Source organism: Condylura cristata, unplaced genomic scaffold (genome assembly GCF_000260355.1).
Source record: "Condylura cristata isolate star-nosed mole 26May11 unplaced genomic scaffold, ConCri1.0 scaffold00020, whole genome shotgun sequence".
Classification (NCBI taxonomy): domain Eukaryota; kingdom Metazoa; phylum Chordata; class Mammalia; order Eulipotyphla; family Talpidae; genus Condylura; species Condylura cristata.
Genome location: NW_004567121.1, coordinates 31,264,962 through 31,285,000, shown reverse-complemented (window position 1 = coordinate 31,285,000; position 20,039 = coordinate 31,264,962). Strand labels below are relative to the sequence as shown.

The window sequence follows — 20,039 nt, the reverse complement described above, 5'->3', positions numbered from 1 at the left end:
TTCTTCCAGTCTTCCCACTTTACCACTATGTTCCTTTGTCAGTCACAGTCCTGGCAACAAAGAAAACTCTACTGGTTTTCCTCTCTTTCAGTTTTGGAATAGAAGTGGCTTATTGTTTCTTTGGCTAAGCATGCCTCAAATGCATCATTAGCTGAAAGATGGTATAAATTTTTAAGATAATGTTTTATCAGCTGAAACTGATGATGTCTAGCTTTTAAGTTCTACTTCTAGAACAAATGACTTAAAATAGTTGATAATGAATCTGCCATCAAGTAGGCTGACTCTGGTAAATCAAAGCCAGTGAGAGTTTATACTTCTAATTCCTCAAATTTTCTTTTCACACTTAGCCCCTTGAGTAATTCCCTTCTGACACTGGTGAACATCTGTTCTCTCAATTAAACTCCACTTATGATTGTGATAATGTGGCGCAACTAGAATATTATTTCCAACTGTTCATAATTTTAACATGTGCTAATATGAAGCAAAACAGATTTTCAATATTTGACGTGTGTCACAGCTATGTCCTCGCTTCTTAGTGATCACATATTTCTCACACTGTATTTTCCCTGTCAGAAAACCTGTACTTCAGAACAATAATCTTGGATGATGAAAAATAGACCCATCCTGCCTAGCATGCATTTGCAAGCATAACCTCACATACGTAAAACAGATGAAAGCAGAACTCTTTGGTTGAATGGGGTGAGGGCAGGCTAGTAAGGCCCAGAGCCCTGCTACCCTCATGAAACATTTGGGCTACTCAGAAGACAGATGGAAAATTCAAAGGTGGTGACTAGGATTTCCATCCCTCTGTACACCTGCTGCACCACACACTAATAGCCAGGGAGCCTGTCAATAAATGCCCAGTGAGGATTCGCAGCCCTTTCAGACCTCTGAAACCACTGCTTCCTTCAGCCCTGTGCAGGGCCTTTGGGCTGATGCCTCTAGGTGGCACTGTTCTCATTAGGGAGCAAAGGACCCAGGCTCTAATTACTCAGTTATTAACTCGCTAGGACACACACTGGCTAAGCAATAAGCAATCTCAAGGTGAACTTATAAATCATAAGGTGTCGATTTAAAACAAGAATTAAAGGAATTTCCTAGCAGTTCAGACACAACAGAGAGCTTCTACTGGTTTCCCTGGTCAAGATCGATGGCTGTGGTTCCAAAGAGGGTCCCAGACCAGCCTGACACAGGCGAGAGTGTGTGGGTCCACAGGAACTACAGTATGAGAACTGCGTCTTCTCTTGGAATTTCTTAATGAGGTCTTTTCTTTACTGCTTACTTTATTTAAGAATACAGTACATAATATGTGCAACATACATGTTAACTTACTGGCCAGGCTTCTGGTCAACAGCAGGCTTTCAGCAGTTTCAGAAGCGGTTAAAAGTTACAGTTGGATTTGGGTCTGCAATGGGGTTGGCGCCTCTCACCCTTGTGCTAGCAGTTCAAGGGTCAAGTGTACACAGTAGTCTTAAGCAAATGGCTCTCAAGTAAATTGCATCCAGAAAGAGAGGTGTGCGCATGCGCGCAGAGACCGTGACTGCGGACTCTGAGGGTCATTCACCAAAGGCTGTGCCAGGAGCTCCACTGTCTCACGCTCACCCCACTCACCCTGCGCCCATACAAGTCACAACAGGGAGTCTGGAAAGATGGTGAGACCAAGGAAGGGCTCAGCCGAGAATCAGCTCATCTACTGAGACCTGACAACAGGCCTTAGTAACATCCTCACCAGCCAGCCGGGATGACTTCCCCAAGCGCCAGGGAGCCAACTGCAGGATCCCCACGCCAGGCCTGCCCCTGCAGCTCCCCCAAGACCCAGGTCACTGAGCCCAACTGGGCCGTACGTTCCTTCCTTGAAAAATAAGGGCTCAAGATGGGACTTGAATACACTTTTAGCTCTAAAATTCTCCAGTTGTTTTCCTTTCTTTAAAATTTTCTTTTTTCAAAGATAGACTCTTTCAAACATATACACAAATACAGAAATAGCATAATAAAATGCCATGTGTCCTTGATTTTTCTTCAGCCTCCCCATCCCCCCCCACCTTTCACTGAAGCAGAATCGACAAATCAGAGTGGTATATATTTAGGTTGCACCATGTGCTTTACTGTGTGTACACACTGTGAAATGATTTTTAACAATAAAGTTAAATAACTCATCCATCACCGCAAAGTGGAGGGTAAGTGCCCGGCATGAAGCAGTCATTTCCAACACACCCATCCCGAGCAGACAGACCAGCTGCATGACGCAGCTCGTAGATCAGCAGATGAGGAACTAGGCCAGCTTCCACCCACAGACAGTCCTTTCAGAAACTTGGGGACTTGGGTAACCTACATACCTGTCTGCTTGAGTGACCCAGTTTCTCCTTTTCCAAGCCCTACTTCCAGCTCATATACTTTAAATTGGCCAACAGAGGTAAACCCTTGAAACCCGACACCGGCTTTCACTCTTTCCCCCCTCACCCTGTCATCCCAGGGGCTCTGCTATCTTCCTGAGGGCTCCCTGAGCAAGCATATAAGAACCACAGGAGCCAACCCAGCCATAAAAGGGGTCCCTGGTGTGGAAGTGTCTGTGGAACTTGTGGCCAGGGAGTGCACTCATCCCTTACTGGGCACACTGCTATCAAATGGCTTGGGGAAACCCCGGGAAAGCTCCTCTTCTAGCAAATTCCAATTATACAACGCGGCCTTCCCATCCCACACAGTACTGTTAAATATAATCCTTACGCTGTGCCTAAGATGCACAGAACTTGCCCAGCTTTCTACTGAAAATGTGTGCCCTTTCACCAGCATCATCCCGCTCCCATCCCCTTCACTCCTGGCAAGCAGTTCTAGGCTTTGCTTCTGGAAGTTTCACTTGTTAAATAGTCCACATTAAAAAAAAAAATAGTCCACATATAAGTGAGATCACACATGATCTGCCTTTCTGTGTCGGGCTTATATCCCTTAACATATATCCCCAGTCTTTATTCATCTGCTGCATACTTTGTTTATCCCTCTGTTCCTTGGAAGTAAGCACATATTTTGAACAGAGCTATCGTGAACACAGAAGCATCACACCAATGTTACCGTCTTTGGCTATCTACCCGGAAACGGGGCTGCTCAATGACCTGGTACTTCTATTCTGAACGTTACTAGGAACTTCCATACGTTTCCAGAATGGTACCAAGTCCCCTTCCCAGCAACAGTGTAGGAGGGCTCTCTCTTCTCCACGACTTTCACATTTAACCTTTGGTCTTTCTACGCTTCACCATCCTCACAGGTGTGAGGTGCATTTCCCTCGTGATTCGTGCTGCTTGGGTATCTTTTCACACACCTGCTGGCCATTTCTAGGTCTTATTCAGAAAAATGTCCTTTCATTCGCCCTGCCCACTTCTTAATAAGGCTGCGGTGTGTTGTTCTCTTTGCTATTCAGTTGTCTGAGTCCCTTGTTTTGGAAAATACTCCACTGTTAGACATATGGCTTGCAAATGTTTTCTCCCATTCATCTTTATTATCTCCTCTGCTGGGCAGAACTTTTTAGTCTGATAGAGTTGCATCTGTTTATTTTTGCTTGTTACCTGTGCTTTTGATGTCATATCCAAAAAAGTCAGTGCCAAGACAAAAGTCAAGCATTTCCCTGTGTTTTCTTCTGGAGGTTCTATGATCTCAAGTCTTAAATATAAGTATTTAAACCATTTCAAGTTAAGTTTTGCATAATGGGTAGGATAAGGGTCCAATTTCATTCATTTGCATGTTTTCCTAGCCATTTACTGATGGGACTATGCTTTCCCCACGGTGTATTACTGGCATGCTTGTCAAATAGCAGTTGACTGTTTCTGAATGGGTTTATCTGGGCCTCTCCATTTAGTTCCACTGGTCTGTTCTGTTGGCACCATACCATTCGTATTATAATGGATCCTGCAATGGGAGTGTGATACTACTTCTTCTGTGTCAAGATAGTCTTTGAGGTTTTTTGTGGCTCCATGTGAATGTTAGATTTTTCTATGTCTATCAAGGATGTCATTGGAATTTTGGTAAGGATTTACAGAGGGATTACACTGAATCCGCACAGCTATAATTCTATACAGAAGATAATTACAGAAGTAAAAACCTTAAGGTTGACTGAAGCGGCAGAAGAAACTGCATGACTAAGCACTGATGTTCTCTCTCACCGGGGCCCATGCACTGAGGAGAGGAAACCGCCGCTTAGGGAGTTTACTGAGACAAGGGCAATCTTACGTGTGTCTGTCTTACGACGAGAGACCTAGGAAGTCTGGGCGATGATGACATTACCTAACAATAAACAGCGTAAGTACAACAGATGTATCTAGGCACAGATGCGTTTTCACCTCAGAGCTGGCCAAGAGCCAAGTCCACAGCGGCACTCAGAAACCACCGAGTCAAGCTGGGATCATGGCTCGAGCCCCGTTTGGCTGGTCTCTGATGGCAGAGTCAATTGAAAGCAACCCATGATTCTGGAACCAGAACCAGAACATGCTGAGAAGCTGATACGCTTCCCATGTGTGAGAATTAAGACATCAAGAGCCAGAGATACAGTCACAGTGAGGTGACAATGAAGAGTCTGCACTCCGGCTTCAGGATGGAAGCAAAGGAACCTAATTCCACACCAGCTAGAGGCCAAAGAGGGCCAGTGTGTGTATGAAGGTGATTTTATCTCCTAAATTTTGTAATAACTCTACTGTGTCTTGACCATCTGTTTCAGTTAACAACCAAAACGAAGGTATAGATAAAAACAGGCATTATTTGTTAACTATCAATTATTTCTTCAAATAAAAAAATTAACACAGCTGCATAAATTCATGAATATGGGAAGAAATTCCACTCCCAACAGAACAAACTCTCCCTCCTTCACTATGCAATAGGATCAAGGTTGTCAAGGAACAGCTTCTAAAAATCATCAGGTAGCACTTCCAAGGATGACCAAAGGCAGCGGCTGAGGAGTAGTAACATGTTTTAGACCTGCATGTTCTCCTATGGCTCGGGTACAATGCCGAGCACATGGGCTGACCCACTTGGGGTGGCTTGGAATGTCAGTCCACACATTCCCACGCGTGACTGCTACGGGCTGAATGTCTGTGGTCCCTAAAATTCTTATGCTGAAGCTCCAGCTCCACCCCTCACCCCCACTGTGACGGTATTTGGAGACAGCGATCGGAGTGACAGTGGAGCACCCTCAAGCCCCAGTCAACTGATGCTAGAAGGCAGAGCAGCTTTTCACACTCCACGCTGAGGGGAGACTGACAGGAAACAGGGGCTTTCGGCAGCTGAATGGCTGGCGCGTGGCAACTGTAAGGGGGCTTTGGGGAGTCACACTGCTGATGAGGAAGGGCGTCTGTGGAGAGCCGCCAGCTCGCACATGCAGGCTCAGCTTGGACCTTGGTTTGTGCACAGCAGATGCCACTGGGTGGGAAAGGCAGCGCTGCCCCTGTGCCAGCCTGCAAATGCCATCTCTCTCTCTGTGTAGACAGATCTTGTGACTGTGGTTTTAACTGTGCGTGTCTGTGTCATGTTCCACAATCAACAGTGAGTGGGAAAGGACCCAGCACCCCTGACTGAGTCAGCCTTGGCCTCCTCTGGCAGGTAATTCTGGCCAGAGGAAGTCATGAGGGGAGGCCCACATGAGAAGGTCAGAGAGCGCTCTGACATGTGAGGATGTGAAAAGAAGGTGGCTGTCACCAGCTAGGAAAAGGACTCTTGCCAGATCCTGACCTCGTGAACCCCTGAGACTGGACACAACCTCCAGACTGTGAGGAAATAAGTTCTTGTCACTTAATCCACCCAGTCCACTGTCTTTGTAATGCTTTGTTAACACAGTGGTAAAAGTAAAATGTAAATGTTAAAATTTTGAAAATAGCATTATTTGCTTTTTAATATTTTATTGTTCAAAATGGTTTCAGATTTGCAGATTGGTGGAGAGTTTCCCTGCCACCTACCTGCACACAGTTCTCCCTATCAGAAGCCGGAAGCTCAAGCCACACAGAGGCGCTGGAGCTGGGAGTAAACTCGGAGGGAAGCCGCAGCCGCCTCTTTCCAGCCTCCCTTAACTAACGGGCACCTCCTCCTCCAGGACAAAAGGCCCTTAAATGGGATGTCTCCAGAAGTAGTTAAGAAGTGTTTTCTTGTTTCTTCTCACTTTTCACTTTTAGAAGTATGGACATGCTGGGATCCCCATAAGTTAAAAGTAGGTATTTTGCGTTTCTAGGGTTTAACTTTCCACGGAAAGGAGAGTGCCACACGGAGGCCTGCCTTCCTCTCCAGCTTTCATGATTCCTCCCAATCTGGGCTTGCCTGTGAGGGTCACACTTACTGAGCTCCCCCCTCCCTGCAGCCCCCGACACCCCTCAGTACTGTTAAATTCTACTCAACCGTCAAAACCCATTTATTCCAATTTTTCAACCCCCACTTTCCTTGTTTACTCCAAGGTATCCATGTGATCAGCAGATCAGAGTTAGTCACTAAATCTCTGACCGTGAACGTTCTTTAGAGCAAGGCCCCGGCGACCAGTACTTCCCCCACACTCCTCAGTGAGTCCTGACATACAGCACATAGATGGCTGACTGCTCGTGGGTCAACGGAGAAGACAGGTCCCAGACAGATGTTCAGTGTGCCCAAACTTACAGCAAACTACCTACAAGTTCGAAAATTGCCAAAATGTGTCCCCATAGGCCCCATGTGACCGGCAGAGACTGCCACTGCTGCAGCTCTTGGCCTTCTAGGGAGCCACTGCTCTGAAGGAAAGCAGATGTTAACGGCACATACCCTCGGGGGCTGTAAGAATCTTCTTGTCTTTGGGCACCATGGCATGCCCAGCATGACTGATGACCCAGATGGGAAAGCGTCTGTTTGTTGCGGAGTACAGGGCCTTCATGTATGGCACATAAAAGGCACAGAAACTTGGGTTACCTGAGAAAAGAAACAAAGGCCTTAGTTAATACACACTAAGCTCACCCAGGACAATGTGTAGGCTGGAGAGAAGGGCCTGCTTCTCACACTTTCCTCTAAAAATCTAGTAACATCTTCAGGTATATGTCAAATTTAATATCCTTTATACTTTAAGTGCAGAAAATTTCTGCACTTGCTTTGTTTTCCAGTAACTTCTTCCTCTCTGTTCCTCAACTTTGGAAGTAGAAGCATCAATCATAAACTGAGTACTAAAGTCATTCTTGAGTATTGTCTCTGCTCTTCAGTTTACCAATAACTCCTTTAACTTTGCTCCTCAAATCCATCTCCACTCTGTTCTCTTTTCTACACTAGTACTGTCACTTCCCACTTCCTGCCACAGTCTGCTACTTTCTCTTTTTTCCTTAGAAGCTGTTCTTTCGAGAACCCAGAGATGTCTTTAAACCTCAGATCAAACCACAATGGTGCCCTCGGTAAACCTGCTCACTGGCTCCCATGGTCATTCAAATAGTGTGATATTTTTAAAACAGCCTTTTCAAGGCCTTCCAAATGTTGCCCACTCTCAGTTACTGAGCTACATGAAAGTGAAGCAGTGCAAAAATCATTCACAAAGACAACTTTATGGACTCTACTAAGTGTGCCTCTATCATTTATCATAAGTACTTATATAAACATATATCATTTGATCTTTTGAGGGAAAGACTACATGGATTACAACTAATGCATAGAGATTTCCCTTGTGTATTTGGGAATACACACTCCTTAATACACAAAAGGAATTTCAGACATGGGTAAAGAGTCAATCTGATATGTCTTTAAAGGGAAAAGATGGTAAAGTAGATTTTCAACCTTGATCATGCCTTCAAAGATCTACCAGGTGATAGCCACCCTGAGCTGTTTCTCCAATCAACTTATCTATTTCTTCATGCTGTGAACATTTCTCCTCTTTGCAATTACATAACATGGTTTTGCCACCCTGATATAATCTCTGTCATTCTTGCGAAATTTCACAGATTTCTCCTGCATCTCGAGCATTTGCTCCAGAGGTAACGCAGCCAAGCGGCCAGGGAACCAGGCTGCCTGGGCTGGAATCTTGGCTTTCTCACTTACCAAGTGTGTGACTTCTGGATAGTTCTTTAACTCACCTGGACCTTGGTTTCCTTGTCCATGAAACAGGGGAAAATACACAGTACCTGAGAACTAAGTGAATCGATATATACGAAGCGCTTAACACTGACGTACGAATGTCAGGCTTTGAACCCGCCGCCAGTATCCAGCCCTGATGGCGAGACCTGGAGCCTTATCCCCTCCTCTCTGTGGTTTTGCTTCTGTTGCGTTCTGACCTAGTGATGCAGGTTCCAATTCTTTTCTGTGTTGGTGCTAGTGTTAGCTTTGCTGAATAGACAAACATGTCCTGAGATGTGTATGATGCACTTTGGTCAGCTGAGTGTCAATGCAACTGGTGATAAGGGAGGAGACAGGAATCAGGCCCGGGCTGGAGCACCTGTGGGTGACACTACTCCGTGTTTTATATTTACATTTTCAATAAATATGGAATGTTTTTGAGTATTGAATATAAAGAAGCAACCTAACTTCTTTCCAATCTATTAGTCAACTGTCCCAAGATTTATTATATAATTCGCTCTTTCTGCATTCATTTGAAAAGTCTTCTAATACTAAATTCTGACATTAGTCTGCTTAATTTTGATTGTAGATAATTCTTTATTGTTTCCTTTTTCTCTCTGCCAGCACTGTATTATTATTATTATTATTATTATTATTATTATTATTATTATTATTATTATTGATGCTTCAGTCAGTAACTGGTAGGAAAACTCCCTTTCCCTACTAACTTTTCTAGGCTGGTTTCATAACCTTCAGAATTATTTTCACCAATTTCAATTCCTAAAAATCTCTTTGGAATTTTGGTTGAAATGTCTTCTCACTTACTCATGGATTTAGAAAGACTGGATAGCACTTTGAAACCAGAAACGAAGATGGTTTCCTCATCCAGACTTTTGAACTTACCAGTAATAATGAAAATCAGCAACTTAGGCCTGGTGGCACTTTGGTCATTGATGAGGTCTGTCCAGGGCCCGCATTTTAAAACCTGGGTTTCGACTCCACAACATAAAACAAATTCTTCATGCACAGGAATTTCTTCTTTGATTTCTGAGTCCATTTCTAATAACAGGGAATAACAAAGAGTCACTGAAAGGTAAAACCTTGAGAATACTACAATGTACAAGGATTTACAAAAAGGCAAATTTTAATATACCTATGCAGAAATACTAACAAGGAGAGACAAGTAATAGGCGGCTACTTAGCTGTTCTGGATTATAGGACTGCAAAAATAAAACAAGCCACAGAGTAAGAAACAGACACATGTCCTTGGCAAAATAAAAGGCTATACACGGGGCCTGAAGCAATGTCCTCAGGCCAGCTTTTCCCACAACTCTCCCCTGTAGCCTGCAGTGGAGCAACCATGGGACCATTTCTGCTTTCCCAGTGAGACCGTGCACCTCCCTCTACCTGGGGAGACTGGCCAGAGTGCCAGTGCAAGTTGGTGGCTTGCCCTTGACCTCTCCCAAGTAGCATTGTAAGGACAATTGTAAAGAGCTCTATTATGTTTTCCCTCTTAGTATTATGCTTTATATTGCATATTAAAGCAATATGCTACTGCATATTATATGCTATTAAATTATGAAATGGGCATGGGGGAAATAGGGTATAAGATAGGATCAAGAATAATATCCTGAATATTCATGATATATACAAAACAGCAGCTCCAAATTCTCCATTCCCATCATCTCTGCTTCTGCCTTCCTGGGGTCTCTTGATAAGACATGTCAGACTTCAGTGATCTCTATCCTCCTCTTCACTGTCCCCCACATTCAGAGCCCTGCAGAGCCCAGAGACTCAGTACTCACACCGCTTTCTCCTCTGACCACTCAGCAAGGTCTGCCTTATCTTTCATGTCCTCTGTGCCCTCAATGTCCTTGGGCTTTTCTGCTCCCAGGCCTTTGCTAATGTTTCCCAACCACTTTCAGCCCCTAAGCTCCAAATCCATCTTTCATTTTCTCCTCTGGAGAAATATTTTTTCTCTGCCAGTTGATATAATGGTGAGCGCTCTGAAGAGACTGCAGGAAAAGGGATTTCTTTCCTCTCTTGGCAGGTTTCTTGAACGCTTTTTTGTCTCTCCTCTGCTACCAGGTAATCATGAGGTCCCTCTAGAGCAGTGAATTCCAGTTGGAGACAATTGTCTCCAGAAGACATCTGTCACTAACTGGAGAGTTTTCATAGTCACAATGGGGGGTGGGGGATTACTACCAGCATGTAAAGGGTAGAGGCGGCCAGGGGTGCTGCGAAATCCTATCATGCATGGGAGAGCCCCAGCCCCCAAAAGAATTATGCAGCTAAAAGGTCAACAGTGCTAAGGTGGAGAAACTGCTCTGGCACCGGGCCACCGGGTCCACTTTCTGCACCATCTGGCTGGCTGCCATGGGCTTGCTTACTTCAGTAGCCCATTCAGGCAGAGCAGCAATGGGCAAGAGTCCCAGAGAGCACAGACTTGTGCCACAGACCATGCTGCTGCTCCAGGCACGCCTTCTCAGCCCACAGGCGCAGGCTGGAGGCCCTGTCAACAGCACTGACCTTTGTCCCACACAACAGCCTGGTACCGCTCTGCCCAGTTCCAGGGGCCTTTAAGCTTGCCGAGGGAGGCCTTGCCAACTCCCCATTTCAGCAATGCCCAGACTTCCTCTGTACCCACTGGCCTCACTCACCTGTGCCCGAGGGCGGTGACTGTGGCGCTCCCAACAGATACCTCATGTCTGAGGCAGCGCCCGGACAAGTCCTACAAACCTTCCCCCCCCTTAGCTCACCTGTTGAGACAGAGACTATGGGCCTCCTTTAGCCAGGCACCCTGGCAAGTTTCTCAACCACCCCTTCTTCACTGAGCTCTAAACCCTGTCCCCAGTTTGGGGTGGCGGGAGGGGGTACTTTCCCTCTGCCCTAGGGCCCTGCTGAGTTCTTTCTGTAAAGTAACCTTAAAGCTTCCTGTTACCATAGCTTAGTAATTACTTTGTTGTTGCTAAAAAATAACCATTTACAGACTTGTGTGGTTTCTGTCTCCTGATTGGATCTGCACTGATAACATCCCTCATGTCAAATCAACTTTCTCTTCTTATCTTCTTTTAGATTCAGCTCAAATCCCACCTCCCACCTGAGACCTTCCCAAGCTTCCAAGGAAGCCTCTTCCTCTGGCTTCATGGTAGTTGTCTTCACTGTAAGCCTGCAGTGGCAAAGGCAGCTGGTCAGCCTCATCTAGCCCTCTGCTTACTGTTCGTGTCATGTCACACGCTCTCACAGCATACAGCTAGGAAATGCACTGCAACGCCACCTGCCCTTGCCACAGTGAACACAGGTAAAAGTGACGCTGGCCAGGACGACTGGAGTGGGAGACTCCACGCACTGATGGTGATAATGAAAATGGTCTTTAGTGAGCAACCTGGCAGCATGAGTCAATATTCACAAGGCATATACTTTGGTTTCGTCATGTTCGGGAATTAATTCTAAATTAAAAAAAAAAAATAACCAATACATAGAAGTCCACTTATAAAGCTGCAGAGATGTGGGCCCTCAAGGGCCACTAAGAGAAGAACAGTTAAGTAGATTATATCACAGTGAACCATTACAATGTATACGCACGCTCAGCATTAAGGCAAGGGTAAACTAAACTAGAGTTGAGCCTGATGACCAACCGTTATGTCCACTGAGACTGCTTTGCTCTGCTGAGCGGTTTGCTTCATCCAGCTGTCTAAAGTTTCTGAAATTTTACTTCTCTCATCTGATGTTATGTTGCCTCTTCCATTTTCTTCATAACGACTTTTGTTGTCATTTAGTGAATTTAGGAAAGGAAAAAAATGAAGCATATATTCCAAACTCTACATGTAACTGGAAGTCCAAAATTGATTTTCTTAAATAAAAACCCTACAGAAATTGAAAAATTCTCATGTAACAGGTAAAGATGCCTCTCCATTCAAAATATATTAATTGACAAGATAAAAGTGCCATGCCCCCTACGCGCCTGGGTGTTTAGTTCACTAGTAAATGTCACTAGCCCAGTCTATAAGACTGTCACAAAACACAGTGTATTTATAAAAGTCTTATGACAGTAGGGTGTTAGGAATATTACATTTATATATTATAATTACATTATGCAAAGTATTAAATTAGAACACTGACAGAGAAGACACTGGCTAAACTTAATACTTTCACCAGGAAAGAAATCAAAGTTATCAACTATATTCAATTCATAAGTACCCAATGTGAAGTAACTGACATCTTGGGAGTTTGGCCACAAAATTAATGACAATTCAAGTATAGATGAAACTCAAGCCCACTTTGTAAAAACTGGAAATCAAATAAAAATATTCCCAACTCTAAAGCACTTCAGCCAAAATCAATTGAGAAACATGGAGTTTTAATATGTGTATTTCTAATTTAGAAATCCCATACAATTGTGCAAGAAAAGCCAAGGAAAATTTAAGGTATGAGAATTCAAAATTTTCCTTATCTAAGAACCCAACGCAGTTCTGTTCTGCAAACAACTGTCAGATTAAGGCAGAATAATGTGCTGTAAACTTATATAGCAGCACTATTAAAACCTGATGGCCCGGCCTACCATCACAGGCTACACGTAATCTTAAATGTTTTGATAGGCAGCAAGATTTGTGCTGGAAAATAATCAAATGTGGACACAATTTGTACAATGCAGGCAAGTTTTACTTGTCTAGGTATAGGTATTCATCTGCTTTCATTAGTGGGGTTACATTCTATTTAATAAGAAATTTTTTTTTCTAATAAAATTTTACACAGTCTATTTGGTATATATAACAGAAAAGGAGCATTTGATCAGTATGAATTTTAGAGAGTCAAATATATTTATTATAAAATCATTCAATAAGAACAATGAGAACAAAAACATTTGAAAGTAGAGTTATAAATGAACTCTTATGTCTTTAGCATCCAAATAATGTCTCTATGTTGTCTATTCAGTAAGTATTTTGCTTTATTTATCCATGTAAGAACTGCAAGTAACAAGCCAGGTAGTCTTCAATTAAATTATACCTGAAAGGGGGTAGTGAGATAATTTCCTTTCAGAGTTAAAGCATTAAAAATATCTAATAATACTAGTATCATTTATCATTTATGTAAGCCATCTATATAAGAAACTTTGAAATTTCTTCAAAAACTAATATAACAAAAATACATATTTTGAAATGGAAGTTGTGGAATGTACTACTGTCTGACAAATAATAGAGTAGACTATGCACTTATATGAATCTGAGTCTTGACTAGCAATTAATTAGAGCTATTTCTAGTCACTAGTACTAAACCAATTTATAAAATCTTTAGTGACTGGACAAGTGGTGATGAAATGTTATAAAACCCATGGAAGAGATACAGAAATGGTAACTGACATCAAAATATAAGTACAGGCCCTCCCTGGTGGCGCAGTGGGTTAAAGCATAGCTCTGAGAATCTAAAGCCTCTTCCGCATGAGTTCGATTCCCACCTGCCCCGGAGGAGATCCACATGGTGTGGCAGACCTCTCCTGACCCGCCCGCTGCTCCCCTCAGCAGTGTACTTCCTCGATCAGCCTGTTCTGTTCCCCACTCTGTCTCTGGTGAAGCCTCTCACCGCCCCTGAGCCTCTGGCCTGTACCCCAGTTCTGTATGCACAAATAAATAAAAATAAATCTTTTAAAAATATATATATATATAAGTACAAACAGCAGGACCTCTAAGTTCTGTTATTTTTAGTTAGCCTTATAAGAAATATTAACATGCTGGTGGTGATCTCTGTATAGTAAATATTTGGTACATAACAGAGGTGAGCCAAAGAGTTATTTTGAATTAGGTTTTTTTTTTAAAGCTTAAAATGTGCATTACAATTATGTGTGCTTGTGCTTTAACAAGGATGGACGAACCTGTTTCTAAACAACTTTCCAATAAGAACAATTAGTTCAGCTAGAGGAAGTATGGAGAAAAAAACTGTTGTTAAAAACACAAGCAGCCACTAAAATAATTGTGCAAAAATTTGTCATTTAAACCCAAATATATTGGTAATAAGTAAAAAACAGACTATGCTTAACTAGATAAAAGAATTATGACCTGATCCTATTATGACATTTTGTTATACTTATGGATTCTTTGGGTCAGGAATTGGAAAGGAGCAAAGCAAAGCTGCTCTATTTCTAATCTACATAGTCTGGGACTTTAGCTGAATGTAACACATTCACTGGGCAGGAGTCACTGGGAAGTGGTCTTATTAAGGTTTGATGATTGATTAGGTTTGATGACTGATACTGCCATCAGAAAGGTTGCTGGCCAGAAGGCTGCCTTCCATGTTCTTTCTACGTGGCCTGGTTTGGCATTGTTCAGAATACAGGTTTCCAGCTAGGTCTTTAATTGTAAGTGGTAGAGTGGGATGAAAGAACACTAGGAAACTTGCGACATAACCCTATTTAAGTTCCAAAACATACAGGTGTGAATTAACATAAATATAAATGCACAAACAATTTTCTTTACAATCTGCTGTAAGATTTATGTCTACTCTATCTTTCTCCAGAATAGCCTATCAGAGGAAGTTATCATTTTCTATCTTGAATTGCCAATAATCTCACCAGCTGCTAAAAAACCACCTTTTTTTGGGTAGTTCATATGGCAAGTACATTTTCATCTTTCTCACTTGCAAGCAGGCAGCAGAGTTAATGGAATAAGAAACTCAAGGCCAGAGATTCTTTGTTATTTGCGCAAGATTATAGAGCCCTTAGGTGAGATCACTGACTTCTACTTGATATTTTCCAGTCACATGTTACTCCCAAAATTTATGCAATAATATAGAATCTGAACAATGAACAGTACACAATTGCAGAAGAAAGTTGGAGTGGGACATGATCAGTCTACAGCAAGACTCTGGGAGACAGTCTCTTGCTCCTACTTAATAAAGAATTATGAAAGTCCAATCGCACAAAAATCTTTAATGACTTCTACATTTTATCTATATTGCTATTTTAATGACTCCCCACTACCACTCAGTAAGTGTCTTTTCTAGCCTGTATATTGGGCCACAAGAACAAGATTATGTGATCATCATTAAAACCCATCGCCATTGCTGAAGAAATATCGAAATCAAAGCAGGTTCCACACTCTCTAAGAACTCGCAGAACGTTTGTCACTTGAAAAGCCCCTCAACTTTTAAAAATAACTCCTTTACTATTACAAAGATTACATCGCATTTTATTTTAATAACACACCCCAAAACGTTAAGTGGGCTAAAAATTTAGCTTCTGGAAAATATCAAGTAGGAGTCAGTGATAAAGAAAACAGAAAACCTCAATGGTTTCCCCAAAATGATGCCGTCTAAATACAAGGGAATAAATACCGTTTTCTCGTGGGCGCCACAGAGAACTATTAAATCAAGTTAAGGAAGTGTCGAATTTAGAGACTGGTCTAAGAGGTACCTGTGTAACGTAACAAATTTGGGAGAGGTGTGGGGAGGCCACTGATCCTGCTGAAAAACCAAGTCCAACCCAAGTGAGCCCCTAACGATCCCGCGATGGACGCGCGGGGAGCAGAATGACTTGCCCGGGGCTATGGGAGGCTTAGCAGGTGCAAGAACTGAGATCTCTGGAGTCCCCGGTCGAGACGCGGGTGCCTCCTGATCGCTTCGTCCCGGAAGCTGCCACAGACCTGGATCCTACGCCCCAACCGCAGTAAGTCTCCCTACAGCGGCCTCAGTTCACACTGCCAAGGGGAAATTCCAGCGCTCAGGGGACCGACCGGGTGCACAAGCACAGGGATTCCGGGCAGTGGCTCCGAATCGACGAGAAGTTGCAGCGCCGCGGGCGTGGGCCAAGGGCAGCAGGGGCTCGGCCCCGCGAGTGCCCACGGGGTGAAGGGATCGGGCTCCCGCGCAGTCCGGAGCACCGCGGCCGCCGCTCACCTGTCCGCCTGGAAAGCGGCGGGTTCTCCTGTTTCAGTCTGAGAGAGGCGTCACCGCGCAGGAAGTCCCGCCCCCTGACGTCACAGCGCCGCGCCGGGGATCCGGCGTCCTGAGGTGGCGCCGGGCGCCGCGCTTGGCAGGTGCTGGACCATGGCTTGGGACCCGCAGTCCACAGTGAGACCCCGGAGGTAGCTGTTCTGGAACTTTCTCTCTCTTTCACCCGTGAAGTCAGCCTTAATAGGCTTCGGATTTTCCTTGCTCTGTTTCTCCACCTTATCCCTCGGCTTTATTTTCCCTTCCTCTATTACCCGTTGCATCTTCTTCCTTCTCTTCCCCATAGGCACAGAAAGGTCGCTTTCCAGATGATATTGTTTATTAGCGTTAGGATGGCCAACCTCTGCAACTCCGCACTTAGAAAAATAACGTATTTACTGCAAAAATAACGTATTTGCTGTAGGGTATTGCGAACTGACCACACCTTAACTCCATGAAGAGTCGTCTTGTATGTTGTCTGTCCTTAGCGGCTGGCACATAGTCGTACTCAGTAGATATTAGTACACTGCAAAAATGCAATAGTGAACATGATACGGCTTTATAGCCAGGGGGAGAAGTAGACTGGCGAATCACCCATGCAGGGAAAAAAAGCCTTGATCGTTTCTTTGCAACAGAAGTGGTCAGCATCCAGCCAGGTGTGGAAATCAGACTAATACACGTTCATCATACTTTCCAAGTTTTCAGTTTTATTTCCTACATATGAAATGGTCAACGAGTTTAAGAAAAGCCACTCAACTGCACTAAGAGGCCTTCATGAATTAACTCATGTTTAATCCACACAGGAACCCAACTAAGTTCAGTATTGACATATGATCATAAAGTCTGGAAACACAAATACACAAAGTTATTACACTCCAAGGACATTACATGATATAGTCAAGGTGTTTCTCATTACGTATGCACAGCTCAATGTGTGCAAAATTCCAATCACTGTGGTTTACTAACACAACATTACTTTCAATCCTTGCAAGTGCATTCCTTGGGCCTTGGTGAAATGATTTATGCCTGTGATTTCATTCAGAAATATTAACCAAGAGGTTCCAATCTTTAATAAAAGTTATCTTCCCAGATTTATCTACTCTGCATTATTATCCCCATTTTACACACAGGTAAAATGAAACAGAAATGAACTTGCTCAGTGATCACTTGACAGAGGGAAGGCTTTGCTACTCTGTATTTCACATTCTGCTTAGATGAGTTGTCGCTATGTGGTAGAAGCACTTATATTTCTACACCTAGACACTTTCAGTATCATCCTAATTGCTTTCCATTCCTTCCCTCTACCCTTGCTATTGTACAGAATTCTTCCGGATATGAGTAAGCAGTGGAAATGGGTTATGAAAAATAGTTGTGAGTCCAGGAAGAATTCTTTCTCCATCTCTTGCTATGAGATGCGTAGAGCTTGTATCAGCCTATTTGACTACCCTGCCACCATCCTGTGAAAAAGAAATAAGCCTCTGTGATAGTTTTTGGTAGTGTTACTGCAATACAGTGTAGCTTCTCCTGAGTGATACAGAGGGATAGACACACAGGGAGATGCTTTTCTCTCACTCACTTGATTGCAATTCTAAATACCCAGGGGAAAATTTCCGGTTGGCTAGGCCTGGATTTGTTTTCTAGCAATGGTTCAATTATCAATGACAACAGCTAGGGGTCATATTGTACCTGTACAGTAGGGCCCTCAGCTACAGTTAAAGGGGTCACTACTGTAAGCACATATGGCTGTAAAATCAGACCACATCAATCTAAAAGCAGTGTATAAAAAATGAAACATTTTACTTTTGACAAATATTTTGAAGTTATTATTCATTCCATGTTTATGGACTGCCTGTTACATTCTAAACACTCTCTCAGGCACTGAGGATACAAAAGCAATCCAAAGAGAAAAAGCCTTCTCAGAAACACAATAAAATCAAGTACTTTAACATGCAGTGATAGTGGAAGAGGAACTAAAAGGCAGAGAGGCATTAATTGGTGACCTACTTTTGTTTAACAAACTATCCCAAAACACAGCTGCTTAAAACAGCGAACATTTGTTATCTTACACTGTTTCTGAGGGTCAGGAGTCTCAGAGAAGCCTCGCTGGAAGGTTCTAACTCAGGGTGGACGGTGTAGTCAAGCTGAGACATCTCAGAACTCCATGAGGCTAGAATGATGTGCTTGTTGGCTGGCCACTTTGCTCACTGGCTGATGGCCAGAGGCTTCGGGTCCTCCCTGGAGCTTCCTGCGACTGGGCAGCCAGCTTCTCGACAGGAGCAGAGCTGAGCACGAGAGGAGGGCAGGAGGGTGCACTCAAGAAGGACATCACAACCTTTTAGAGTCAGTCTTAGGACTGTTGTACCTCTGTATGGCTTATCACTTCTGTACGCTGTACACTGTCTGTAGGCTACACAGGGCCCAGAGTTGGCAGGCAGGCGTCACTGGGGATCGTTTTGGAGACTGGTAGCCAACCACAGGTACATCATTTTGTATGAAGAGACCAGCAACAGTCCTCTCTTAGGAGGCAAATTGGTGAAGAGATTTGCATGAAGAGAAGAAATAACTGCAGGATAATGTTAATGAGAAAGCTGCGGCCGAAGACTCCAAGCCAATGAATCTTTCACTTTCTGAGTCTTGGCTCACTTTCTGACCAGCCATAAAACAATCATCTGCTCCCTGACACACTCTCTCTGGTGTTGTTTTCAGCTGTTATTTTATTCCTACAGGGGATTTAAAAAACTTTTAAACATTCTTCTCTAAAACTGTAAATTTTAGTTAATGCTTCTAGTTTTAGGGGTAAGGTAAGACATTTCAAGTAATTGATTTGTAGTCAAGTTAAAATACTGGCTTATTATTTTATTTCCCAAAAGTAAATAGCTGATTATTGAAATTGGATGTAGTTATTAGTGAAAAACGCATAGAGGAGTGTGTATGGTGCCTTTGGTTGTATAAGAAGCTGAGCATGTTTCCATCTGAGAAACGGAATAGAACAGATGTTATGGATGATAGTATCGCCGTTGGTTAAGGAAAACTAAAACCAGTGGCTCGGCATTTGTCTGTTGTCCAGTAATTACGTCCTCCCTTCAAACAGTATTTATCCTTCCCCAGGAAGCCCCTGGGTCTACAGAAGGTTTCTAGATAGACTCGATGGACTTAATCGAAGACTTTCCCTCACCTTGGTCGTTGACTCCAGGGTCTGTGAACCAAGCCTGCTCTGGCGGGGTGAATCCTGGAAAGCTGTGGGGCCCTGACCCTTTCGCCTTGCAGTCTGTGTGATAGGGTGCCTGAGGCACAGGTTGCCTCCATGATGCCCACATGGCATTGAGAGGGTCACAGAGAAATGCGGCAGCGTCCTGACACACCACCAGGAAGTCAGTTACACTCTGAGCTTCCTAGTTGCTCAAACCAAGAAAACCCTATGGTTGTGCAAGTCAGTTTCACTTGTGGTTTGCTATTTTCATCAGATGACCTCCAAATGATACCTTCTGACCTGCTCTAGGAACCTGGGAACTCACTATAAAAGCATTCAGAGTAGAATCCCTTCTCACCTCCACACAGATTTTAGTGGCAGAAAAATATGGGAGATAGAGTTCAGTAACTCGATAAATTAAAATAGTAGGAATTGGGACTAGCTACGGATGACTGACCCTTTAGAGTACAATATGTCCCCATTTTATTGGATTCCTCAGAAACGAATTGCTTTGTTCAACAGTGTTTTTGTAGCCTAGTTATACTACAACAAACTTTTGCAAATGATTCCTTTTTACTTTTTTAATGGAGACTTTATATTCCCCAGTAAGGTGAGATTGGAATTTCTCACAAATCCAAGCATCATATTATCCATTTACCTATCTCTCCCTACAGAAACATCCATGTCCTGATCCCTGAAACCTTTGCATGTGCTGCATTGCATGGCAAAGAGAACTTAGCAGATGTGATCTTAATCACATCTGTGTTAAGGATCTTGAGATGGGAAGGTTATCCTGATTTATCTAGGGGGCCCAGTGTCTCATGTAGAGGGAAGTGAGAGGGGCAGAGTCAGAAGAAATATGTGAGCAGGGAAATGGAGAGAAAGTGGTGCAGGCGACAGGCAG

General features: G+C 43.4%; 1 protein-coding gene across 4 annotated transcripts in view; it reads right to left on the bottom strand.

Moving 5' to 3' along the window:
* Positions 1 to 15,976, bottom strand: part of LDAH (lipid droplet associated hydrolase) — a 73,976-nt gene extending 58,000 nt beyond the window's left edge. For 2 of the 4 annotated variants that reach the window (XM_004686411.2, XM_012727670.1), the window contains exons 1-3: positions 15,913 to 15,976; positions 8,929 to 9,084; positions 6,760 to 6,903 (exon numbers count right to left, since the gene is read on the bottom strand). In XM_004686411.2, the coding sequence (XP_004686468.1) occupies positions 6,760 to 6,903; positions 8,929 to 9,082 (298 nt within the window). In that variant the 5' untranslated portion in view covers positions 9,083 to 9,084; positions 15,913 to 15,976. The other 2 variants (XM_012727668.1, XM_012727669.1) reach the window with 2 other exon arrangements.
* Positions 15,977 to 20,039: the final 4,063 nt, after the last annotated feature.